At 37.8% G+C, this 25,362-nt stretch overlaps 4 protein-coding genes across 7 annotated transcripts; 3 read left to right on the forward strand and 1 right to left on the reverse strand.

Annotated features, from left to right (window-relative positions):
- On the forward strand, positions 100 to 1,953 carry LOC18782932 (UDP-glycosyltransferase 83A1). Its single transcript, XM_020560339.1, has 2 exons — positions 100 to 611; positions 809 to 1,953. Exons 1-2 carry the CDS (start codon positions 128 to 130, stop codon positions 1,690 to 1,692), a joined length of 1,368 nt encoding a protein of 455 aa, XP_020415928.1. The 5' UTR covers positions 100 to 127; the 3' UTR covers positions 1,693 to 1,953.
- LOC18783367 (F-box protein At5g39250) lies at positions 7,540 to 9,759 on the forward strand. 3 transcript variants are annotated; one of them, XM_020561056.1, is made up of 3 exons: positions 7,642 to 7,745; positions 7,915 to 7,958; positions 8,645 to 9,759. In XM_020561056.1, exon 3 carries the CDS (start codon positions 8,676 to 8,678, stop codon positions 9,423 to 9,425), a length of 750 nt encoding a protein of 249 aa, XP_020416645.1. In that variant the 5' UTR covers positions 7,642 to 7,745; positions 7,915 to 7,958; positions 8,645 to 8,675; the 3' UTR covers positions 9,426 to 9,759. The 3 variants fall into 3 exon arrangements, with proteins under 3 accessions (XP_007215859.1, XP_020416645.1, XP_020416646.1); XM_007215797.2 differs by lacking the exons at positions 7,642 to 7,745; positions 7,915 to 7,958 and adding an exon at positions 7,540 to 7,635; XM_020561057.1 differs by lacking the exon at positions 7,915 to 7,958.
- LOC18782519 (expansin-A23) lies at positions 10,128 to 11,061 on the reverse strand. Its single transcript, XM_007217790.1, has 2 exons — positions 10,902 to 11,061; positions 10,128 to 10,747 (listed from the first exon to the last, which is right to left on the reverse strand). The coding sequence occupies exons 1-2, from the start codon at positions 11,059 to 11,061 to the stop codon at positions 10,128 to 10,130; spliced, it is 780 nt and encodes a 259-aa protein (XP_007217852.1).
- Positions 12,575 to 25,186, forward strand: LOC18784479 (nipped-B-like protein B). 2 transcript variants are annotated; one of them, XM_020559691.1, is made up of 28 exons: positions 12,575 to 13,220; positions 13,820 to 13,929; positions 14,955 to 15,094; positions 15,172 to 15,268; positions 15,381 to 15,637; positions 16,363 to 16,470; positions 16,598 to 16,709; positions 16,927 to 17,023; positions 17,129 to 17,315; positions 17,447 to 17,878; positions 17,963 to 18,495; positions 18,575 to 18,785; positions 18,862 to 18,912; positions 19,026 to 19,184; positions 19,274 to 19,441; positions 19,558 to 19,857; positions 19,941 to 20,093; positions 20,514 to 20,683; positions 20,801 to 20,909; positions 22,162 to 22,320; positions 22,428 to 22,532; positions 22,610 to 22,843; positions 23,082 to 23,215; positions 23,295 to 23,585; positions 23,673 to 24,099; positions 24,265 to 24,357; positions 24,462 to 24,587; positions 24,714 to 25,186. In XM_020559691.1, the coding sequence occupies exons 1-28, from the start codon at positions 12,970 to 12,972 to the stop codon at positions 24,924 to 24,926; spliced, it is 5,427 nt and encodes a 1,808-aa protein (XP_020415280.1). In that variant the 5' UTR covers positions 12,575 to 12,969; the 3' UTR covers positions 24,927 to 25,186. The 2 variants fall into 2 exon arrangements, with proteins under 2 accessions (XP_020415280.1, XP_020415281.1); XM_020559692.1 differs by lacking the exon at positions 12,575 to 13,220 and having other exon boundaries at positions 13,841 to 13,929; positions 14,947 to 15,094.

The raw sequence follows: 25,362 nt of genomic DNA on the forward strand, positions 1-25,362 counted from the left end.
AATGACTTAAAAATAAGACCAATACCAATGAAGTCAACACCAACAGTAATGGCTCCTCATAATTAAAAAGACCTGATTAAGATGAGAAAACATCTGAAAGTGGGAAAACGAAAAATAAAGAAAAAGAATGAGCAAACAACATATTTTAGCTATTCCTTATCCAGCACAAGGTCATGTAATTCCCTTGATGGAGTTGTCACAGTGTTTAGCTACTCATGGCTTCAAAGTCACATTTGTGAACACAGAGCACAATCATAAGCGAGTCATGAATGCTTTGGCTGATGAAAGTCATATAAGCAGGGATCATATTCATCTAGTTTCGATTCCAGACGGCTTAGAACCGTTGGAGGACAGGAATGAGCTAGGGCGGTTATCGGAAGCAATGCAACGAGTCATGCCTGGGAAGTTGGAGGAGCTGATAGAGAAGATTAACCAAGGGGAAGGCCAAAAAATCACTTGTGTCATTGCTGATCAGACTGCAGGGTGGATTCTTGAAGTAGCAGAGAAAATGAAAATCAGGAGGGTTGCCTTTTATCCTGCTGCAGCTGCACTCTTGGCGTTGAAACTTAGTATTCCAAAGTTAATTCATGAAGGAATCATTAACAATGATGGTGAGATCCACTTACCCCTAACTTGTCAATTACATAATATTTTAGTCCAACTAGTTCTTCGTCAAGATTGTTCAAGCTCACTCATCTCATCTGAAATGTAAAATTTTGATCCAATGACTATTTGGAAATTTGAACAAGTTCAATTCTGGAGTTCTGTTTTTATCTGTTATCATTTCACAACGGTTCACTTGTGGCAGGAACTGCCCCAAAAGGCCGTATGTTTCAGTTGGCACCAAACATGCCCATCATGAAAACTGAACACTTGTTGTGGTCATGTATTGGCGACTTAACCACTCAGAAAATTATATTTCAAACTATGGTAAGAAGCAACAAGACTACGCTAGCCGCAGACTGGCTTCTTTGCAACTCGGCATACGATCTAGAACCAGCAGCATTCACCTTGGCACCTGAGATTTTACCAATTGGCCCACTCTTGGCAAGCAACAGGCTTGGGAATTCAGCAGGCTACTTCTGGCCACAAGACTTAACTTGCTTAAATTGGCTGGATCAACAGCCACCCTGCTCAGTCATCTATGTTGCATTTGGCAGCTTCACAGTTCTTGATCAAACACAATTCCAAGAATTGGCTTTGGCTCTTGAGCTGTCCCAAAGGCCATTCCTCTGGGTTGTGAGGCCAGACACTATTGAAAAAACACGTAATCTCTACCCCGAAGGATATCAAGATCGAGTAGCGTCTCGTGGTTTGATGGTGGGTTGGGCACCTCAACAAAAGGCTCTAGCTCATCCTTCCATTGCTTGCTTCTTAAGCCACTGTGGTTGGAACTCTACAATAGAAGGTATAAGCAGTGGGGTTCCTTTCCTGTGCTGGCCATACTTTGCTGACCAGCTCTTTAATGAGAGCTACATTTGTGATGTTTGGAATGTGGGGTTGAAGTTCAACAAGAATGAAAGTGGGATCATTACACAAGGAGAAATCATGAACAAATTGGACCAACTGCTTGGTGATGTAGGTTTCAAAGCAAGAGCTTCCAAACTCAAGGAATTGGCCATGACCAGTGTCAAAGAAGGTGGCCAATCCAACAAGAACTTTAAGAATTTTATTGAATGGATGAAGTCATAGGCAAGTGGCCTATTGACTAATCTGTTTCAAGAATGTAAGGCCAATGTGTCAGTTGATACAGTGATGCAATATACTATTTGTATCAAATTGTTACTCGACTAGTTGGAAGAATCGTAGAACTATTAGATATTCGAATACAACGTATTTAAAATGACTAAATACAATGTAACAAATTGAAATTATTATGTACGGACCGAACCTGCAGTCTGCAGATGACGTACTTTATTGGAGTTATTCGAAAGAAGAGAAAGCAATGTTTTTTCCTCCGGCTCCAAGAGTATGGGCAAATGCTAGGTGATGAAGATGTGACATGCATTTTGCTTGTAGGCTTGTCGATTGTAGCCAGTCAAGGTTGCTTTTTGAAATGAAAGAAAAGGACTCAAATTCAGATGGGGACATTTATTTCTGTGAAACACTTTGTTATCTCAAATCAAAACTCAAAACTCACCTACGAGGGTTGGTTGAATTGGTAAGGATCGTTCTCTTCGTTATCAAGACCTAGGTTTGAGTCCCACTATCAATAATACCTCTTGATGGGTAATCTGTATAAACAAAAAAAGGAACTAAGACCCCCTCTGTAAGTCCTCAAAGAGACCTTAGTATGCCCTGGACCTGGGATGAGGTAGCTTCTCATCCCCTTAAACTTTCTTTCACCAAAAAATAACAAACTGAAAACTCCTTTTTTTTAAAAAAATCCATTTTTCCTCTAGTGGGTAGAGCCTACCAAGCCCAAGGAAGTCCTTAAAAGCAAGCTATCAACTCCATGTTACAAAATTTATTGAAAAGCACCATTTTAGCTAAATGAACAGAGAAGAGCATGCTGAGTTGCTGTGATTTGCTTTTGCACATGGTTTCCTTTCTAAGTTTAAGACGCACTTAATTACACAGAGCAGAAAGAAGGTTAAGTAAGACATAGAGATTTACGGAGCAGAGAGGAGAGGAGGAGGAGGAGGAGACATACAAACTGGCAAAGACCCCTCAAAATTTGGCTTTTGCACATGGGATTCTTGACTGTGCTGCTGAGAAAAACTTGTCACTATCATCACAAACACTGCATGCCACCACCGGCATTGGAAGTGATAGGACAAATTCAAGGACAAGGGGCACTGCTGTCATTTTCATCAAGATATTATGTGAAATATCTATCAGAGTTCAATTTTTACCTGCACACACCCATTCCCATTCTTAATATCAAGTATAGTACCAGTACTCACTGCAATCACTACTGGCAACACCACCACACACCCCATGCTCCTCTCCTATCTATCTCTCTCTCTTCAGAAAAACTTGGGTTAAAAGGGAATAACACTGTTTTGCTATTTCCAGTCAATTACAGTATACATGTCAAGTGGATAGCACACAAGTGTTTCTCCTCTCTCTCTTTCTCTGCAGAACTAATAATACTGACATATTATGCTTTCAGGCTTTGCAGTAAAAATGCCATGCCTGAGCTCAGTCATTTTGCATATGGGTTGGATGTAGATCCATCATGTCATCATGTATAAATATTTCCTCTGCTTTGCATATGTCTCTGTGCTTAGAAAATGATGTGTGTGCAGTGTGCGTCAGTAAGAGAGACATACACATAGAGAGGGCCAGAAGGGATGTCCAACTCTTGGGTTACCAAAAAATTCCTACCTTTTTTGTTTATGCATTTTAGTTCAGACACAGAAAAACCAAAAAACCCAACAAAAGCTTGATTAATTATTCAAAAAAAATATGACCAATTTCAGGCAAAAAAAGGTGGAAAATGGTAAATCTTTCAACTTCATTCAAATGAATGAACCCTGCAGAAAATTTCATCTAATCGAAATTACAGAACTTGTCCATCATTTTTTTGCAGAAGATTAATGAACACCATATGCACCAAGATATAAAGTAACACATTCTGCTACAGAAGATCTGATGAAAAATTTAGCTATTAATTAGTTCAGCCTCATGTGGTGGGTGTGGTGGGTGATGATCTTCAACCACACAAAGCATGCAACATCTAAACTTGAAAATTAAATTAAAAGATTTAAAAAAAAACCCCCAAAGACCCTGTCTTTTTTCTTTTTCTTTTTCTCTTTCCATTGAAGAATTGAAAGATATTGAACTATAATACAGCAGCAGTAGCAGTAATATTTTCTTTCTCACTAGATCCATAAAGCTCAACGAGTCTCTGCAAAATCACGACCTGGGTTCGCAGCAGAACGATGTAATCCGCCGTTTCTTGGAACAATTCGTCAGCTTTTAGCGTCTTTCCGGCGTGGGATGGGCTGATGAGGCTCTTCAGGGTCTCCAGCTTCGCTGAGACCGTCTTGGAAGAACACTTGCTCTTGCGTCCACCATTGTTGAAGCTTCTTCTCGGAGCTCCACAGGCACGTGACCCCAGTCTTCTTCTTGAGCTGGTTCTTCTTGTTCTTCTTCTTCCTGCCAGGCTGGCTTTGAGGTTTCCTGGAGCTGAGCTCATTGTGTTTTTGTCTGTGTGAAGAACAGTCACAGAGAGAAGAATGTAATGAAGAAGAGGCCTCTCGGGGTTTAAGTAATGGAGGGTTCACAAATTGACACTTGGGTTGTAGTTTACTACGGAAATGCCATTTTTGGCTTCTTCTCTGTCGTTTACTCGTTTTCTTCTGATTCTGTCATTTTTGGGCCTTTTATTTATTGCGTTATAATTGGAAAGAAAATATCATGCAAGTAGCTGGGGAGTAGATTTTCATTTTTTTCATACGAGGAGAAGGAGGTTATTTTTGTAATTTCACGATCCGATGGTTTGGCATCTCAATTAAAAGGAGAAAGCGGGAACAGGGCACAACTTGCGAGCCTTAAGGCAGAAAGCCTGCCCATCTGTAACGGCACATGTGAGGTCCGGGACCGTCGAACGCCTCATTCCCAAACTACCCTCAAGTTTATTTATTTAATTTTCTGTATGAGAGTTGATAAACATTACAACATTTGACCTTCATCTCTCTCATAATCAAGGGTAGATACATTAATTAATTTTTGATTTGGGTTGTTTTTAAGACCCAACAAAATCGCTAATGCATCATAAAATTTTGCTAATGTCAAGTTGACAACTAATCATTGATTTGTGTAAATTTCACGAGTGTATAGACAATTGATAATCGTTGATTGATGTAAATCTCACATGCTATATCACCCCAATTAATAGCTCACAATTAGTTTTAAGTTAGTAAACCTTGTTAGTTATAAGACACGACAAGTCGATAACAAGCCCAACTAATCGTCATTATTAGATCTAATACTTAGTAAGCATATAAATTAGAATACTCTATTATATATGTTAGGTGGCCAAGCAAACAAAGGACAAACATGATACTATACCAAAGTCCAATAGACGGGAACAACAAAGCAAATGACAATTAATTACGAGCGATATTAGGATGATCCAGAAGAGAAGGCATAGCTAGCAAGACAAATTAAGCTTCCGTTTCTCTCTTTTGATTTTGTCCACAAAGGGGGGCTTAGGCTTGTGTTTAATTATAATGTGATGAAACAAGGTAAGGGGCAAAATAGGAAATTGGGATGGAAATAAAGGTTGGAGTGTGAGCTAGCTAGGTCAAGGTGGGTTGTATTGGGAGTGGGAGTGTGGCTTCCCTAAAGGATGCATGTGAAGGTGATATGGGCCAGCAAAGCCCCCCATATGAGGGCTGGCTTGAGAGAAGAAGAGGGTTTTGATTTGAGAAGAGCTTGAGATGAGAGAGTTGAGAAAAAAAAAGTGCACATGGGAAGCACATGCAGATGGGGAGTTTTGGAGTGTAGTTTGGGAGACGAGGGGTAGGGGCATGTGACAAATGAAATGAGAGACAGTGAGGCAGCATGAAATGTACAGCATGTTTTGCACATTCCCTGCATGGAACTGATCAACTGGCACTACCTTTTCTCCTCTCTCTCTCTCTCTCTCTCTCTCTCTCTCTCTTTAACAAAGCGATATTATAAATTATTCTAAAATATCAAGAGATTAAACTTAAGTAAATGATTCCACACTATCGTGACCAACTGATCTAACTCACTCTCTCTTTCCCTCTTACAAATGATTATATTCTAACTTTAATCATTTACTTTTTTTTATCAATCAATTCATATATAATTATAATATTTATAAATGGGTTTTAGACTTGGTTTTAATTGGAAGCTAATTCAATCTGGCATGTGTGACATGTGTCTAAGCAGTGCACATTACATCATTCCTATACATACTTTGTTAATTAATCAAGGTCAATTATTAAAATGTATCAAAGTACCATTCTGTGATCCATTTTATTAAGCTAAACAGAAGATCCTGTCTTCTCTCGTAGGTGGACTTTTGTTTGAACTAGCACTGCAAACTTCCAACAATATTTAACTTTATCCATTAAATGTGAAACAAATATGGCACAGCATGTATATCTGTACCAGAATTACAGGTTCAAATAAAAGTTCACCCCATTATCACTTTTTCCCTTGTAAAAAATGACAAATAGTTGAGATTCTTCGTCACGATAAATTTCTAACTCTAATAATTTTTTTTGCATGAACTTCTCTATTACAATAAATTTCTAATTGCGCTACCAAGATTTTTACTTTTTTGTTGTTGTTGTTGTCGTCGCTGTTTGTTGTGAGTAAAGAGTTAAAAAGTGAACTTCGATTTGGTATTCATTTAGAATAAATTTGACAACATAGAACAGGTCTTTTATAGGTGGTAATTATATATAGGTCTAGATCAATCATATGAATGGTCAATCTAGAACTCAAATCCTTGCTTGCTATAAATGAATGTGAGGGACATGATGATGATGTTGATGATGAAAGCCAATATTGTACAATATATATATGCATATAAGCAAATCACAGAGAGCTAGATGTGATGTAACATCTTTTTTTTTCTTTTTCTTTCTGGCTGATCAGCTAGCTAGCACTTTCTTTGTTAGAGTTGAGAGGAGAGGAGAGAGCTCAGTTAGCAATTCATGAGCTGAGAGCAATTGATGCATGTGGAGGTTTTCACTTTATTCCTTTTGTTTTTCGGTCGGCAGAGGCTGCCATAATCGAACATGGCTCACTCTCCCCTTTTGATTGCAACTCCATGACCCACTTGTTTTGTCTAGTCTCAACCAACTTTTTGCCTCCTAATATTTCTTCCCCCTTTTCCCCTCTCCTATATAGAATCCCCATTTTAAACACTCAATTTTACTCCTGTCGGCTCCCAATTAGTAACCCCAAACTGAGTTTTTATTGTTATTCTTGGTTTCAAAATCATATACTCTCAAATTTACTCTCATCTTATCCGCGCATGAATGTTAGATTTCAAACAAACGTAAGTTAAAGTCAGTTGGCCAAAGTAGTGTGTCTACTCCCTTACACCCGAATTCGAGTTAAATTCGATCCTCACCCCCTTATACTCGAATTTGATCCCCTCCATGTACATAAAAATAATTTAAAATATCATTTTGTCAACAAAAACAAAAACAAAAAAAATCACGTAAGAACCCAAGAATTAATAACAATTGTGAGAGTTTGATTCTTAACCTTTTCTTTTTCAAACCTAAGGTCTTTTTTTAAACTTACTCTCACAATCATGTATGACTTTGTCTCTAGTTGTCAACCTCTCTAATGCCTCTAAATCAAGAAAAGAATTTAAAAAAAACAATCAATTTATTTCGGTTAAGTTTATTCTATTCTATTTCTACAACAACACTGATTTCGTTAAATTGATGCTTGGGCCATTGCCAATAGCAAAAGCCCTGAAACTGTTGAAATTCAGCTGGTTCCGCCAAATACAAGCCCAACGGTCCTTGTTGCTTTGTGGGACCATTTGCATTTGCGACCCTGAATAAATAGTTATTTTAATAAAAGTCCTTTTTTTATTATTATTTTTTTTTATAGTTTGCTTACTTTTCTCTTCCCTCAGACTCTCTCACTTGACCCCATCATCGGGTTTTACCAATTCCGCCATCGAATCAGGTAAGAAAAGAAAAAATCTTTCCATGTTCTATTCAATGTTCAGATCAGCAACCTAGCTAATTCTTCAATTTTGTTCGTGTTTATCTTCTTTGGTGCGATCTAGGTTAAAGGTTTTGATTCCTATCTGCATGCTCTTTTTGGTTTCTGTCAATTTTAATTTTGGGGGTTTTTAAGTTTGTCTACAGTGTAAATTTTGGATTGTTTTTCTAACCCCAAAGCTTTATCAGTTAGCAGTCATGGATTTCGTTTTCTGATTCCTGTAGTTTTGCCTCTGAATAGGATGAAGTCTGCATATGAGTTTGATATGTGTTAGAAATGTACAGGTATTAGTCAAATCTTTGACATTTCAATCTCTGTATATTGATAATACGCCTTGTGTTATGGTGGTAGCTATCAGAATGACAATACTTGTTATTTCTCGCATCTGAATTTTCTATATGCTTGGTATTTGGGGGACATTTATCCCCATTTCTTGCAATAGTTATGTTGTTCGTATCGTGTTGGCAATTTGCATATGTAAAATGCACATAAGTACCGAGTGTAGAAACAATTCTGTGGTTGTTCGATAAGAAAATTGGCTATTTGGTTGAGCTATGGAAATGTATTCGGCCCAATGTAGGGTTATGAAAGTGCATTTGCTTATTGAATAAGACCGCCAATACATAACCGAATGTTTGGTCCAATGCAAGGTTCTTCTTGAGTTGGCTTACATATTGTTATCAAAAGCCAGTGCTTAGTTTGAGTACATCTCTTCAGAACCAAACTCAGTGTCAGGAGTCTTAGATATTTATGTTTGTTTACATTTGAACTGATTTTGATATCTGTGATCTATAGTTTTTGTGCCTTTCCCCATTCTCTCTAGAGCATGTTTGTGTTTGATGCTCATTTTAACTAAAAGTTGGAGTGTATATTTTCTGAATTTTTGGATTTTATTCTGTTTTTATCCTTTTTCCACAGGGTTTTTTGTGAGTTCACTGCTTTTAGTCCCCTAATGTGTTGATCGTTGCAGGGACATATTCTATTTTTAAGGCTAGCTGAAAATGACATATGAAGAGGTTCTGAAGGCCGTTTTTCCTTTACTGGAGGGTGTGGACCTTGCTTCTTGTATGGTAGTGTCTAAGCAGTGGAGACACATAGCTCGAGATGATTTCTTTTGGAAGTGCGCATGCGCCAAGAGATGGCCCTCTATCTGCAAGCGACCTAACCCTCCAACTCTAACATATTACAAGCTGTATCAAACCTTTTATAAGCGCCGGCCTGGTCGAATTCTTCTTCCCCCAAGACTTTCCTTTGATGACCTGGAATTTTTCATCGATATCTGGACAGAAGATCGATTTATCTTTTCTGAAGTGGTCCCAGGCCCAATCCTACAGAACGGTATTAAAATCCCACCACCAGGAGTATGTGACATGCTTAGATTGCACATGGAGAGCTCCGAGTACAAGATGAAAGTCCCTGTTGAGCCAAGGTTCACAGTTCCTTTGAGCCAGACCGTGAATGTTTCAGTGCTTGTGGGGCGCAAGGATTCTAATAAGGTTGCTTGTATACTTAATAAATCTATGTTTGACTACATTGATCGAACAGCATATAGAGCCATGGCAAATGACTACCTTGACTTCTCACCGGTCTACCCATTCACTACGGGTATCCGGGCATGGATCTCTTTGCTTTTCATGGACAGCGGAAATGAAGGAGTTGTTGATGTCTTTGGGATTGAAATGGATTTCATGGATGCTGCAAACTCGAAGGAAGAGGTTTTGTGGCTATTAGACATGCTTGATTGGAAGTGAAGGTTTGACTTGAAAGCCAATGCAAATAAAAAAGAGCCACCAAATTGGATGCAACAATGATGTTTTTGTCTTCTACAGTTCAGTTGGCATGCTGAGGCTGCATATGGAACGCAGTGCAACGCTCTCATTTCCAGTGACAACACTTTGCTTTAGTGGTATCACTTTCTTCGTATGTTCAAAGTTTGTACATACTTGTTTTATTCATTACCTTTAAAATTATGAACCTCATTTTTTTTGCTCTGCATTGAAGTATATTTCATTTGGTCTTATGAACAATGTGCTGAGCATCAGGGTAATTTTGACTACAATTGAATAGCAGATCTTTTTTCATTTATTGATATCCATTAGTTGAACGATAACGCCTATCCTTTCTTTGTTTGGTACATGAACATTTAAGTTATTTAGAATAAAAGGAAAAGAATCTTGTCTACCAAGGAACAAAATATTTGAGGGATTTCTGCTAGCTTCAATTTTGGAAAGACAGAAACAAATTTGTTTGTTTTTAAAAATCCTGTTGATTTTGTGCCATTGTCTTGGTTTTAACCCAAATACATAGTTAGGGCATGGACTTTACCTCATTTTGTATTAGCTGCCTACCAAAAAATAATTTTTTTTATTGAGCATCTGCATTACAATATGTGTTTTCAAATTTGACACATGGGGAAAGCAACAGGTGCAAAATAACTAAACGCTCATCCTAGTTCAAAAATTTATTCTCCCCTCATAGGTCTGACCAAATTGCCAATTTGTTGGTGCAACATCATCAAACCTAAGTGTTTTCCCATCACTTGTGGTGACCAAGAATGATAAGCTTTGCCCTACTATGTTGCTTCCCGTCTGCCAAACTTGGCCCCAATTGCGAGACATTTGAAGCCAGTCAGTGCTAGAGCCTTTAATTTTAACGTTTGCAACATCACCGGCACCGCCAACGTTGAACACCAATGCAGTAAGCCAGTAGGGGTTTCCCTTAAGCTCAAACTTAACCCCTCCGCTTTTCTGGCACGGGACTCTGCGATATTTAACCGGGATTATCCCGGCTTTCGCTTGTGCGAGTTTTGTGAACATCGTCATGGACAAATCGAAGTGTCTCTGTGGCGGGTTGCACCAATGATCAGGAGCTGGAATCCAATTTGGAGGACAAAAATTGGTTGCAGTGATTGTGATTGCACCGGCATTAGGGATGCACCATTGTGGATCCTTGACACACCGGATCTGAAAACAAGCACCGCAAGCGTGCCCGTCCTTGAACAGCTTTGTGCTTAGTGCTGCTGTCTCCAGGCCATAGCCTTGTTGGAAGAGATCACCATATCCACAAGCCCCCTCTGTTTAAGAATCACAAAGTTAAAACTTGATATAAAAATAAAAATAGTTATGTGCCGGTTATATATAACATTCCTCTCATATTAAGTACACGAGTTTGCTATCGTGGGAAGGAGGTTATATGTAACCGGTGCAAACAAAAACTCTTTCACTTACGCATGGTTTCTCCTCCGTTCAGGTCACCATAAAACGTTGCGTGTGCATCATGCCAAATCTTGCCGGCGCGTCCCTTAGCTAAAGGGATTACATCGCCCATGGCTTGAACCAGAAGAGTGATGAACACTGCCCATGTAAACAAGTTCTGAAACTTAGCCATGGCAATGTTGTAGTGAGAAAAACTGGAATGCCTCTTAATTACAGAGTTAATTTTATAGGCACAAGTGGGATTATCATAAAAGGAAACATAAATTAGATGATACTGATCGAGTGAAAAAAGGAATGTAATGGAACGGACATGATTAATTCCTATAATCCTATTGCTACGATACATTGGACCGATATGTTTCCTTGTTGCATCTCCTAAGAAGATTCGAAATTAAAAGAGGTAAAGAATGTCAACCTTAATTCTTGCCAAAGCAGAGCCACAAAGATTTCCAATTCCAATTTTAATTTTAAAATTTTGTGCTGTCTTTGGTATACTCAGGTCCGGCTTTAAATTATATGTCCAAATTTTATGTAACTTCTTATATTTAGGCTTCAATATTGTGACATTGAGAATCCCTAATTACGTATAATTACTTATATGTAGGTTTAAATTTGTGTAAACAATTACTAGTCTTATTTGTCATCCCATTGCCCTTAAGTCAACCTTCTCAATTTTCCTCATGGGGACTAAGTCAACCTTCTCCAGTATTTATGTCATACATGAAATTTTCCAATGTATGGATAAATAGTACGGAATCGTTGTGAGATATGAGTGGGCGACTAACCCATTGTATTGTACTAATCGTTCAACTACTCACATCCCGCAATTATTCCGCACCAGAGAAAATACTTCAGACTCTTCTTTAGTCAACGGAATCAAACCATGCTTCTTTTGATTGTCTTGCTAGGATGGAGAGCACGAAGGATTTGAGCTACATGTGCTTAATGGCCCAACGGAGGGTGTTTTGGGTTTCTTGGAGAAAGATAGGAGTTGCCTTGCTACCTTGCCAATGCCAGCCAGGCCTAGACTTCCCCACTCCCCCAAAATAAAGTATTTATCATATCGAGCACATAATTAATTTTATTATTTATTTGTATTATGTAATGAACGCAGCAATAATTTGAAAATTAAAGTAGAAAAAAATTGTGGTACAAATAGTGTTGCTCTAATTAAAAAATAGATGATAAGTATATGCCCTTGCTATATCAAGGTATTTAACATGTTTGTGGAAACACAAAGTTCAGTTGAATAAGTGTTTCTTTTCTTATTGTCTATCTACATGGGTTAATTTATAAAGAATGTTACGATATTGTAAGCTTATAAATTTTTCCACTTAATAACAATCTTTTATGAGCGTGAATTTTACAGTGAGATTTGATTTATTAACGATTAACGATCGTCCAACTCCAAACGGTAATATTTATTCAAAGAACAAAAAAGTATTAATTTACAGTAGCATCACTCCTTCCGCACAATGTATTAATTCAGAGTCAACTCCTCTTATTCCGCTGGGAAAGCCGGAAAGACCAAAAAGGACTACACACAATCTTTGTGCTATTGACCTTCATACAATCTTTGTGTTGTTGACCTTCATCAGCTTCTTATGGTCGAGAATCAAAGATTGCCGGTCAGGGGTAATTCCGTAATTTGGTAAGTTGAACTCCGCTCAAATCTAGCCCTTTAAAATCCTCCGTCGCCGAAGACTCAAGAAGAGAGCCTTCCGAAGGAAGCTAACTCGTCAGTTCATACAGTGCCTCGAGGGCATTTATGTAATTGCAACAGTTGCGACTCTGTTATCTGTTCTTTAACACCCAAATCCATTATTATTATTCCCCCCCAAAAAGCCCGAAAATTCAGTTCCTCACACACTTTCCCCGCCATTTGCCTTCTCAATTTCTCTTCCCAATCTGTCCCTCTAGGGCTCCAAAACGCTCATCATCTCCCTCACTCTGCAACCAAAACCCTAATTCCCGCCAAAATACCCCTGGATTTCAGCTTAATTACAACCCCTGCCACTCCACCTCGTTCTCGATACATGCCCTTGCAGTGCCAATCGCGAACTCACCGGTTAAGCAATCGATGAGTTATCCAGTCACTTCCAGTTCGAGCTCCGGCTCGGCTCACTGGGGCATCAGCCTCTCGAACACGGTGCACTCGGAAGTCGCTCCATGCTTGCCTTTGCCTTCGCTTCCGGTGTTCTGCGGCGCATCTGATCAGGACCTACGGCTGTTCGACGAGCCGAGTCGAAACAGTGCGTGGTTGAATCACCCTGACGCAGCTCTTTCCAGTAGGATTGCTGATCTGCTTCGAGAAACTGACGTCTCTTACTTGTAAGTGTGTTCTGTGCTTTGCGCAACGCTTTCATTTCCAGGTTTAACTTTGAAATTTGAATGAAAGAAGTACGCGATGTTACTTGGAGTTGAAATTTTTGTTTACTTTCTACGTTACGATTTGAAATTTGGCGTACTTGATTGTTGCTGTGTGCTACTATATGTCAATTTTCCGGTTTTTCTGATGAAGTAGGTTTTTATCGTGAACTCGTAGATTTTGAGGTTTTTATGAAGTTGCGATCATGAAGTTTAAATAATTTGAAAAAAAGTAATGTTATTGATTAAAATTAGCTCTCTCTCTCTCTCTACCTCTACCTCCACTAATGACTGAGATAACAGGAAGCACAACGTGTACGTGTTTGAACTAATGCGACGAGTTTGTAAAATGTGAATTTGGTGGTGACACGTGATTTGGAATAACGTGGCTCGTTCTTACTAAATAAATTGTACTCCAGGATTCTATTTTAGATTAAAAACCGAATAGATTAGGGACTGTGTTTGTAAAAATTTCTATCGAGTTCTATTGGTTTGAATTTTGTTTTTGCTCTTTTTTTTTTTTTTTTTTTTTGGTTATTGCTCATATATGGTATCATGTACAGGAACCTTCGAGAAGATTCTAGCTTAGTTCCATATGGTTATATCGAACCTTTAAAACTTCATGATGAAGTTCTTCAGTTCAATCCAGAAGCATTTGAGTACAATAGTCCAGGTAAACCAAGTATTTAGTTGCTCCGTACCTGCTTTGATTATAAGTTTTTATGCTCATGCATGTGTTTGATTTTTCTTTAGATGCAATTTTTTGGTTGCCTACTTGTTACTTAGGCTTTCTGTATTGCTGCTTTAGCTAGAATTGGAAAGTAGTGGGATCTGTTTTTCCCAGAACAAAAATAAAAGTAATCAATCCATAAATGTATTGTGTTTTTAATATGCAGGGAGATAAGTGTGAGAGCCATTTTTCATTATATAATTAATAAGCCTCTACATAAGTTATAACCTCATTGAGTAATGCAATCGCATCTGTCTGGGGCAAGAATTTTTGCCGACAATATGCATATTTTACAATAATGAGAGGCCAAATACATATCAATTTTTTTTGAAAATAAAATTTTTGAAAAGAAGAAGAATATGCACAATTTCATTGGTAAGAATACTGATAACAATGAACAAAATGCTAAAAATTATATCACTAGAAATGAGAAAATATTACTTTTTATTTTTACTAGCAACAGTTTTGATCAGATATGATAAAATTAATATCTATTCTTTTTTGGTATCAAGGCACAAGTAGCGAAAGTTAGAGAGTGGTACTTGATATTTTAATACATGCATATGGTATTCACTTACTATTCAAAACATAGTTTAATTGAAGCTAAAAAAAAACTTGTTTCTTTCTACTTGATGTAGTTGTTGAAAGGATTCATGGCGAATTACCAGGATCTGTCTCATGTTTGCTCTGTGTATATATGTGATTTGAGTAAATATCTTTAGATATTACATACACTATTTTGTTCCTTAGAAGAATTAATTGTGCTTTATGGTGTTTTGTTCTTATATGATTTGATGTTTCTGTGCTTACTGTTTCTTGCACTGTTCAAGTTTCTCAGGTCTTATTAAGGGGCAAGTGCATACGCTATTTTGTTCCTAAAAAGAATTAATTGTGATTTACGGTGTTTTGTTCTTATATGATTTAATGTTTATGTGCTTATTGTTTCTTGCACTGTTCAAGTTTCTCAGGTCCTATTAAGGGGCAAGTGCCTGGCAGTAGTACAGTACCTGACAAGAAGCCCTTCAAGCCCAGTGTACCTATAACCAGACTTGCCCAAAGAGACTATGGTGCAACTAACAATAATCAGCTCAATGATATTCCTCCTAATGTATGTGTTGATCTATTTGGCAGTTGATAATCATTTTCCCCCCTCCTTGTTTCCTAATCTAGAAGATGAAATTGCAGGACGTATCTACACCATCTTCTAGGAAACCAAAAGCCAAGAAAAAAGATACTGATGTCGTTATGTCATCAGTTGGACCAGATCAGACTGCAATTCAAGGTTGTTATTGGGTTTTAGAACTCTCTCTCTCTCTCTCTCTCTCTCAAGTACGATCTCACATTTTTATTTTCAGTATTCATGTGAGTGACTTATTTTGAAAAATCTTATTTAGACGCCATCATTGGACGCTTTTGTGAGTTGGTGGAGGATTTCTGCGGTAGAGCTGAACTTTTCAGTGATGATCGGGAAGAAGCTGAGTGGTTATCTATTCCTCTTTCTGATCTTAGAGTGCTTGCAAATGAAATAATGTCTCTTCGAGCAAAGAGGCTTCTACATTTGGTCCCTGTAGATTCTTTTGTTAGATTGTTAAGGATTTTAGATCATCAGATACATCGAGCTGAAGGCTTGTCTATAAGTGAATGTGAGCAGGTGAGCTTGTTTTATGTCCTGCATTCTTTCTTGCATATAGCATAGGTGTTGTGGTAGTTTGCTTTTTAAACTACATTTCTTCAGGCTTTTGTGCTATTCTTCTTGTTTATATTTTCATTGAAAGTTTGTGCTATTTTTAGTTTTGCTTCTCCATGATTTTTTTGTTTGGGTCTGATTTTAGAATCTCCATGCTAGTAATGATATTACTGAGGTGCCTTGCAATATATTGATTGTTTTAAATTTCATCTTATAATGGTCTTCTTATCTGAATCACTGTTTGTCTGACCCTATGTTTTCCTATTTATCACCATATTTGGGCAGAAACATTAGGGAGATTAAAATAGTTACGGAAAAAAAAAATGTTTATCAGTATAGAGAATGTATTAAGCATCTGAGCATTTGGAGGAGACTACTTATAATGTATAAATTTCATTTGGTAGTAATGGAGACTGGAGAGAGCAATGGGAACAGTTTTGGGAAGTGATAAATGGTCAGAGTAATAATGGGAATAATCAGGAAAGAGAGGGAGGAAGAAATATAGAGAAATAGTTTCACTCATTTGGCAGTGGTTATAACACTAGTTTAATTTATAAACTTGTTATACAGTATTTTCGTTATGGTTGAAATTTATGCGCTCAATTCTATATACATATATATTTGGAGTTTTTATTTTAATAGGTATTCGTGATCACTTTCATTTATTACTGTTCTCTTCAATATGTCAGTCAAATTCAGATGTGGTTTCATCAATAAATTGTGCACTAGAGTCCATTCATGCAGCTTTAGCAGTAATGGCTCATAACCAGATGCCAAAACAACTATATAAAGAAGAGGTACACACTTTTTGCTAAGGATCTCTCTACATTTTGTGGGTATCCGTTATATGTGTAACTTCGTATCTTGTGATTTATTTTTTTATGATTATAAAAAAGGTAAGTAATTCTTATTTGTGTTTGTCAGATCATTGAAAGAATTCTGGAGTTTTCTAGGCATCAGATAATGGATGTTATGTGTGCTTATGATCCATCATATCGTGCTTTGCATAGGCCAAGTCAAAATGGGTCCCTTGAAGGTTAGTTTTTTTGTTTTTGTTTTTGAAAAAGGTGGGGTTTCCTTAACCCACTACATTCATACGTTCCTGAGTTTTTCATACGTATTTTAACATATTATTCTGTATACACAACTCTTTCCATTCTGCATATTGTCTTGCTCAATCATTCTGCATTTTCAGGAGTAGTTGTTTTCAACTTTTGTGATTCGAGTGACAATATTTTTCAATATATTAACAGTTGAGGAAGATGAAGACCCTGATGCTGAAATTGGTTCAGCAAGCAAGAAACGACGCAGCATCAAGACCGTTAAAGTGCATAAATCGTCATTTAACAGGTGTGCTTATCTATATTCTGCTCCTATGTTGTTGGGTTTTTTTACTAGAACCTTATATAAAAAATCTTAGGTGTTGTCTTGTTCCTTACATCTTTGCCTTGGTAGGGTCTCTGCTGCTGTGAATAATATTCTTCAGAAAATGTGCACCATTCTTGGTTTACTCAAGGATTTGTTGTTAATAGAAAGGTTGTCAGATGGTTGCATCTTACAGCTAGTGAAAACAAGCTTTACAACATTCATGGTGGATAATATCCAGCTCTTGCAACTGAAGGCAATGGGTTTAATCAGTGGGGTACAGATCTGCACTGTTCTTCTCCTCTTGGCAGCTATTGTTTGCACATACCTATACATATTTTCATGCACTTATGCATTTTAATATTATTTACTCTGAAACTTGTAGCATCTTCATTGTTGGTTGTACAGATATTCTATTCATACACTCAGCATCGGACTTATGTGATAGATGAATTAATTCAGCTGCTTTGGAAGTTACCGTTCTCGAAGCGAGCTTTGAGAGCCTATCACCTACCTGATGAAGAGCAAAGGCAGATTCAAATGATCACTGCTTTGCTGATTCAGTTGGTTCACTATAGTGCAAACCTTCCTGAACCGTTAAGGCAGGAATCAAGTGGTAATTCCATCTTAGAACTTTCTCTCGATGCTGATTATCCAACTAAAGGCCATGAGGCAGCAACAGAGGCGTGTTGCCACTTTTGGACTCGTGTACTTCAGCGTTTTGCTAGTGCGAAGGCTCAGGAAGCTTCAGAGTTGAAAGTAATGATGGAGAATCTTGTTACTGATCTGCTGACAACGTTGAATTTACCTGAATATCCTGCTTCAGCTCCTATTCTGGAGGTAAAATATATGTGTGACTTGTGTAGACTGTAATATCTTTAATTGTATTGAAATGTCACCATGTTGAAGTCAATTTATTTGCAGGTTCTTTGTGTCTTGTTACTCCAGAATGCCGGGCTGAAATCTAAAGACATAGGTGCACGTACCATGGCGATTGACCTTCTTGGCACAATTGCTGCGAGGTTGAAGCGTGATTCTGCCCTTTGCATTAAGGACAAATTTTGGATACTACAGGAGTTGGTTAGTGTGGATGGGAATGATCAGACTGATCCAAAAAATGCATGCTCAGTTTGTTTAGATGGTAGGGTTGAAAAAAATTTCTTTGTATGTCAAGGTTGTCAGAGAATGTTTCATGCTGATTGCATGGGAGTAAGAGAATATGAAGTTCCAAATCGAAGTTGGCACTGTCAGATATGCCTCTGCAGGAAGCAACTTCTTGTTTTACAATCTTACTGTAAGTCACAATGCAAAGATGATGGGACAAAAGATCGTAATCGTTCAGGAAGAAACACTGAAGTTGCTTTTTCAATTACAAAACTTGAGGTTGTCCAGCAGATGCTTTTGAATTACCTTCAAGATGCCGCATCAGCTGATGATGGGCATCTCTTTGTTCGCTGGTATGTACTCATTGAACCTCATCCCTTCTTAACTTTGTGGTTCCATTGTTTCCATCGTAAAGCTATGCATGTTGTACAGGTTTTATCTCTTGTTGTGGTACAAGGATGATCCAAAATCACAGCAGAAGTTCATGTACTATCTTGCTAGACTGAAATCAAAAGAAATAGTGCGGGATTCTGGGACTGTTTTTTCATTATTGACAAGGGATTCAGTCAAGAAGATTACTTTAGCATTGGGACAAAAAAACTCTTTTTCCAGAGGGTTTGATAAGATTCTTCATTTGCTTCTGGTTAGTAAGTTTTTTCATTTAATCCCTGATTTATTATTTAATAAAATCTCTATTTTGACAATTTAGTTGATTTCAGGCAAGTTTAATGGAGAATTCACCTGTAATTAGGGCCAAGGCTTTACGAGCGGTAAGTGAAAAAATATATTATTGGACTTTTAACCCTTGAAATGGAAATTGAGAATTCATTTTGTGGCTATGTTGGCAGAATTTAATGTCTTAATATCTTAATATGATGAGCAGGTCAGTATAATTGTAGAAGCTGATCCGCAGGTGCTAGGAGACAAACGCGTTCAATCGGCTGTTGAAGGAAGGTTTTGTGATTCCGCAATTTCTGTCAGAGAAGCCGCACTGGAACTTGTAGGGAGGCATATTGCTTCTCATCCTGATGTTGGTTTGAAGGTGTGTTCAATTGATCTCTAAACCTACTAAGTTCTTCGTAGATTCTCTATTAACGCATTTTGCTTCATCTTCTCCACATTTTCTTTTAGTATTTTGAGAAGGTTGCTGAGAGAATCAAAGATACTGGAGTAAGTGTTAGAAAACGATCTATCAAAATCATACGAGATATGTGCGTTTCAAATGCAAACTTCTCCGAATTTACAAAAGCTTGCATTGCTATCATCTCCCGTATTGGTGATGATGAATCAAGTATACAGGTAATTCTGAAGCGGTGAATGCATTGGATTAAGGATTGATGACATGTGAAATACAAGTATAAAAATTTGTTTGTTCTTGACTAGGTCGCAGTTTTTATTCTTTTCCTCTTCCACAGGATATTGTTTGCAAGACATTTTATGAGTTCTGGTTTGAGGAACCTACTGGTTCACAAACTCAGTTCTTTGGAGATGGTAGCTCTGTTCCATTGGAGGTGGCTAAAAAAACTGAACAGATTGTTGAGATGTTGAGGAGGATGCCAAGTCATCAACTTCTTGTGACTGTCATTAAACGCAACTTAGCCCTTGATTTTTTTCCCCAATCAGCTAAAGCTATTGGGATAAACCCTGTCTCACTTGCATCTGTACGCAAGCGCTGTGAGTTAATGTGCAAGTGCTTACTGGAAAGGATATTGCAGGTATTTTACCCTCATCTTTTTGACTTGCTAAAACAATTTGGTTGATATTTAAATCTGAATGTTCGGAAATTCTTTTTTGTCAGGTAGAGGAAATGAATATCCAGGAAGGAGAGAGGCGGACCCTTCCATATGTGCTAGCTTTGCATGCATTCTGTGTTGTGGATCCAACACTTTGTGCACCAGCTTCTGACCCTTCCCAGTTTGTGGTTACTCTTCAGCCTTATCTAAAGAGTCAGGTTAACTGCATCTCATTAAATCAATTCTAATTTTATTTTTGTAGCACCTTGAGAAGATTTTGTTTGACTTGGTATGCTCCCCTGAACCCAAATCTACAAGACTAAAACAAAAGGAGCAATAGCGTTGACTGAAATTTTTGTTCTTTTAATAGAGGTCAATATGTTATCCTAAAAGTTATTGTTGAAGATCTTACCTACTAAACACGTTAGGACTTTCTTCTCCAAGAGATTGTTCAAATTCTAATTGGGCAATTTGATTGTAGTATCCGTATTAGATATTACAATAATCTTTTCATTTTTCAGTTTAGACTGGGCACTTGATTATATGCCTTTTCTTTTTGGTCGGAAAGTGCAGACCTATACAAGAAAGTAAAGGAAAACATCATGCCTGCGTTTTAATTTGGTTTGTCTTGTGTTCAGGCTGATAGTCGAGTGATTGCACAGTTAGTGGAGAGCATAATCTTTATAATTGATGCTGTTCTGCCTTTTGTTCGAAAGTTACCGCAAAGTGTTGTTGAAGAACTTGAACAAGACTTAAAGAACATGATTCTTCGGCATTCCTTCTTGACAGTTGTTCATGCTTGCATCAAGTAAGTTCATGTTCAGGCTTTCTCTGTCAGACATTCGTTTTTACTAATAATGGTTGAAATTGCATTTCTTTGCCGATTTGGATGTCTTCTAGGTTTGATTTTTTCTCCTCATTACAGGTGCCTCTGTGCTGTGAGTAAAGTGGCAGGAAAAGGTGCTGCTATAGTGGAGAATCTTATTCAGCTGTTCTTCAAACGTTTGGATGCTCAGGCAGTAGATAACAAGCAGGTTGTTAGCTTGAATTATGCGTAAAGGGGTTATGTATGTAGTTACTTAAATTGCATTGGCACAACATTCGTTGCTAGGATAAATGTTAAATATCTAGATATTTATATGCCTGCCAGGATGAGTTGATTTTGGTTTGATGAAGTTATTAAGCTCCTAAGATTCTAGTTGTCTAATCCCTTGGAGTATATTATTAGTATTGTGCAGTTCTGGCCCCATGCCTGAGAATGTCAAACATACATTTGCTTGCTTTTAAGTGGTACATGTATTAGAGATTTTATAGATGGGGTTTTCTTCTGGTTTATACCCTGAAGTCTGACCCTATTGTTGATTTGGTCCCTAAACTTCTAATTTGAGCAACATTATCCTTGTTCCATTACGGGATGGAAGAGATGCCTTTATTACATAGATTCTCTTATTACTAACGAATTGATGGCCCACTTGCCTATGAGTTACACTTGTGTGCCTAATATTTCAAGCACTACATAGACATCATGATATGTGAATTTACCATTTTGTGCATAACTATGCATTTGTATTATTACTCGATAGAAATTCAGAATGAACCACAAAGGTGAACTTGCCAATTGTACTGCTCGTGTTGTTCAATCGAGGATGTTCGGAAACCTTATGCACACTATACATGTCATAGATGCCATAAATTAAGATTTACTGATTAAATAAGTGACATCCTTGTAGTTATGGGGATGCATCGTTCTAACAAGAAGTTAAGGAGCAAAACTGAGACTAGGGTGAAAGTTCAGGCCCTCTTTTCAGCACTGGGTAGCTACAGTGTTGAATACTCATGAATGCAGTTATATGTAGGACTTTGTAGTTTTGTGCTGCAAAGTAAAGCTTTGTGGTGTATGTTACTTGCATGAGGCACTATCTTGTCAGGTTTTATGTATCCTTTGGTTGTTGAGTTAAATAAAGTTTTGCAAGGAAAGGCCAGTTGTTAACAATTATTTTTGATAGGGGAGGTTTTATGTCATTGTCTTATTTTAAGCTCTTTGCATAGCCCTTTGCATCTGGGCTTTTAGTTCCTTGTGCTTCAAGGTTGATGATCCATATTTAATATGCTCTAGATGTGTATTGCTTCTTTTCAAGAACAATTCTAATGTTTGGCTCTAATCGCAAACCAATAACTGGTTGGCACACAGTTGATAGTTCAGACATGCAAACGTACCTGTACATAAATTACATGTATGTAATTAGGAATTAAATTTTAACAATTTTATATTTTTGCTAATTTCAGCAAGTGGGGCGGTCTCTTTTCTGTCTTGGATTGCTCATCCGTTATGGCAACTGTTTGGCAAGTAACTCTGACAAAACAAGTGATGTTGTAAGCAGTCTCAGCTTGTTTAAAAAATATCTTCTAGTGGAGGATTTTGTCATAAAGGTTCGGTCATTACAGGTAAGAACTTTTTAATCTTGAATTGTAATGTTCATGGTTTGATCTTGAAATGTAAAAAGCCTGATTTTACAATGAAATGTAGTAATGTTGCATTGTGACATTTGCAGGCATTGGGCTTTGTTCTAATAGCTCGGCCTGAATATATGTTGGAAAAAGATATCGGGAAAATATTAGAGGCAACATTCTCTTCTAGCTCTGATGTTCGTCTTAAGGTAATAGTGTCCCTTGATTTTTACTACAATGTTTATCTGTATACTGAATAATTTTTTTTTTTTTGGGGGGGAACCAGATGCAAGCGTTGCAAAACATGTACGAATATCTCCTTGATGCCGAAAGTCAAATGGGAACAGATGCAGCCAGTAATAATGTGATTCAATATTCTGTGGAAGGTGGCAATGCTGTATCTGTTGCTGCAGGTGCTGGGGATACTAATATCTGTGGTGGTATAGTTCAGTTGTATTGGGATAATATGTTAGCGAGATGTTTGGACCTTAATGAACAAGTTCGCCAATCTGCACTTAAGGTGAGCATAGGGCTTCCATGTTCTGTTCCTGGCTAGTGTTTGTGATTTTCTCCTTCTAACTCCTGAGATTATGTGGAGGAAAGGATATTATGTATTTCAGAATTTGATTTTTATTTATTTATGTATTTCTACTGATTCCCGGTAAACTAGTTAGGAAGAATTGGTTCAAGTATCATGGTCCCAATGTTACAGCGAAGTTTTGTTAATTTATCTATACTATTTACCAATATAAATGCAGATTGTTGAAGTTGTGCTGCGCCAAGGCCTTGTCCATCCTATTACTTGTGTTCCATACCTTATTGCACTCGAAACAGATCCTCTGGAGAGCAATTCAAAATTAGCACATCATTTGCTGATGAATATGAATGAAAAGTATTCTCCTCTTGTTGCTTTTTGACTTCTTGTAATCACCTATATTTGCTTGTGCTTTCTAATTGAAGGATCTTTTTAGGTACCCTGCATTTTTTGAAAGCCGCCTGGGGGATGGCCTTCAAATGTCGTTTACTTTCATACAGTCCGTTACTACCAGTTCTGAACGGGAGAACACAAAAGTTCCAACAAAGGCTTCGGGAAATGCAAAGGGAAAATGTGATAGTATTTCTCTTGCTCAAGCAAGAGTGGGGGTTTCTCGAATCTATAAGCTTATTCGTGCTAACCGGGCTTCGAGGAACAAATTTATGTCTTCGATTGTTCGCAAATTTGATAATACTAGCTGGACAACTTCAGTCGTCCCATTCCTAATGTGAGTTTAATTATTGGCGCCAGCCAGTGTTGAAGTTCATGTATGCTGACTGAGGATGCTGACTTGAAAGTTGATTTCTTTTTACAGGTACTGCACAGAAATACTTGCCTTGCTACCGTTCACAACACCTGACGAGCCGCTTTATTTGGTCTTTTCTATAAATAGAGTAATACAAGTTAGGGCTGGAGCGCTTGAAGCAAAACTGAAAGCTCTAACCTTGCATCTGTTACAAAGAGGTGCACCTCATGGGAATGGCATAATTGAAGAGGACCCAACTGCTCAGCCTTTTCAAAGAGGGACAACATTAGTGGATTTGAATGGGACAATTCAACAAGAACCAGTGTTTCAACCCGTTACAAATTATATGCCAACAATGCAGTGGAATGGGGTAATACAACTCGAGCCAGCTGAACAGTCTGTCTCAAATCAAGCTACCCCTTTTGGGGCAAACATGCACGGTACGGGATCCGGCAGTTCCCATGGCTTCTCAAAAGATGATGAACAGAAGATCCAGGTATTTCAAACCTCTTGTAGTCCTGTACTGACTTTATTTTCCACAAGCCCGAAAAAAAAAAAATCTCGGGGGAGAGACTGTGATTGGCATTGTTAGGGTTTCCTGCTCAGTTAATCTTTCATTGATTATAATTTCTTGCAAATCTTGTTTGATGTGCTTTTGCAGGCAGACTGCCTAGCAGCTATTGCGTTGCAGCTTCTTTTGAAACTAAAGAGACACCTAAAGATTGTGTATAGCCTGAATGATGCAAGGTGCCAGGTAAGCAATCACTAAATATCTTTAGATAGATTGCATTACAGTGATTTATGGACCTAACTTTTTTTTTTTTTTTTTTTTCAACTGCAACTTTTCTTTCAAATCAGGCCTTTTCTCCAGCTGATCCCCTTAAACCGGGAGATGTTCTCTCCAGGCAGAACATTCCTTTTGACCTCAGTGAAACACATACCACCTTGCCTACAACGCATCAAGAATTGGTACAAAGATATCAGGTACTTGAGCAGTGACATTATATATATATATATATATATATATATATATATATTTCTACATGTCACTGGAAGGAAGTTGGCCTTCAAGCCCATACATCATTTCTGACTGGTATCATCATTGTACAGGAATTCAAGAATGCGTTGAGGGAAGATACTGTTGATTACTCTACTTACACAGCCAACATCAAGAGAAAACGTCCGGCCCCAAGAAAAGGACGGAAATCTGTAGGTGGAGATGATGACGGTGATGATGATGATGAAGATTGGACAGGTGGGCCTCGGAGGCTGAGTAATAGTGGGAGGAGAGGTAACTACAGTAGAAGTCGACAGCGGTTATAGGAGTCAAGTATATGACAGGGTAGGCTAACTTGTACATGTTTTAGGAGAAAGGAATAGATATAGGGATATAATGAGAGCAGAAAGAATAGATTTATGGAAATGGTAGAGAAATCCAGTAGGGTAGTGCTTTCTCTTACCTTTTCCATCTTTTGTAATTTGCCTGGAGATATAGTAACCGCATTCTTTTTGTGAATGTAATTCAGCTGTTATATGTATTAATTTTTCATTTATTAATGTTATGTTTTAGTCTCTTTTTTTCAGTTCAATCATCAATGTGGCCGAACCTTCTGGGCCGTAAATGTAGCAAATTTAAGGGGAAAATTTCCCTTCCAATTGACTCTGGTGACAACTCACAGAAACCTCATCATTGTTTCTCATCAATCGTCAACTTTTTGTTTATAGTTTTAGACGCGGCGTTGTTATCTATGTACGAGGG

Source organism: Prunus persica, chromosome G3 (assembly GCF_000346465.2).
Source record: "Prunus persica cultivar Lovell chromosome G3, Prunus_persica_NCBIv2, whole genome shotgun sequence".
NCBI lineage: Eukaryota > Viridiplantae > Streptophyta > Magnoliopsida > Rosales > Rosaceae > Prunus > Prunus persica.

Excerpts from the sequence above, each read along its gene's own strand:
- LOC18783367 (XM_007215797.2), top strand. The coding sequence starts at position 8,676 with ATGACATATGAAGAGGTTCTGAAGGCCGTTTTTCCTTTACTGGAGGGT.
- LOC18784479 (XM_020559691.1), top strand. The coding sequence starts at position 12,970 with ATGAGTTATCCAGTCACTTCCAGTTCGAGCTCCGGCTCGGCTCACTGG. Across the intron at positions 19,442-19,557 it reads ATGATGAATCAAGTATACAG|GATATTGTTTGCAAGACATT; the intron begins GTAATTCTGAAG and ends CCTCTTCCACAG. Across the intron at positions 24,358-24,461 it reads TGAATGATGCAAGGTGCCAG|GCCTTTTCTCCAGCTGATCC; the intron begins GTAAGCAATCAC and ends CTTTCAAATCAG.
- LOC18782519 (XM_007217790.1), bottom strand. The coding sequence starts at position 11,061 with ATGGCTAAGTTTCAGAACTTGTTTACATGGGCAGTGTTCATCACTCTT. Across the intron at positions 10,748-10,901 it reads GAACGGAGGAGAAACCATGC|AGGGGGCTTGTGGATATGGT; the intron begins GTAAGTGAAAGA and ends ATTCTTAAACAG.
- LOC18782932 (XM_020560339.1), top strand. The coding sequence starts at position 128 with ATGAGCAAACAACATATTTTAGCTATTCCTTATCCAGCACAAGGTCAT. Across the intron at positions 612-808 it reads AGGAATCATTAACAATGATG|GAACTGCCCCAAAAGGCCGT; the intron begins GTGAGATCCACT and ends CACTTGTGGCAG.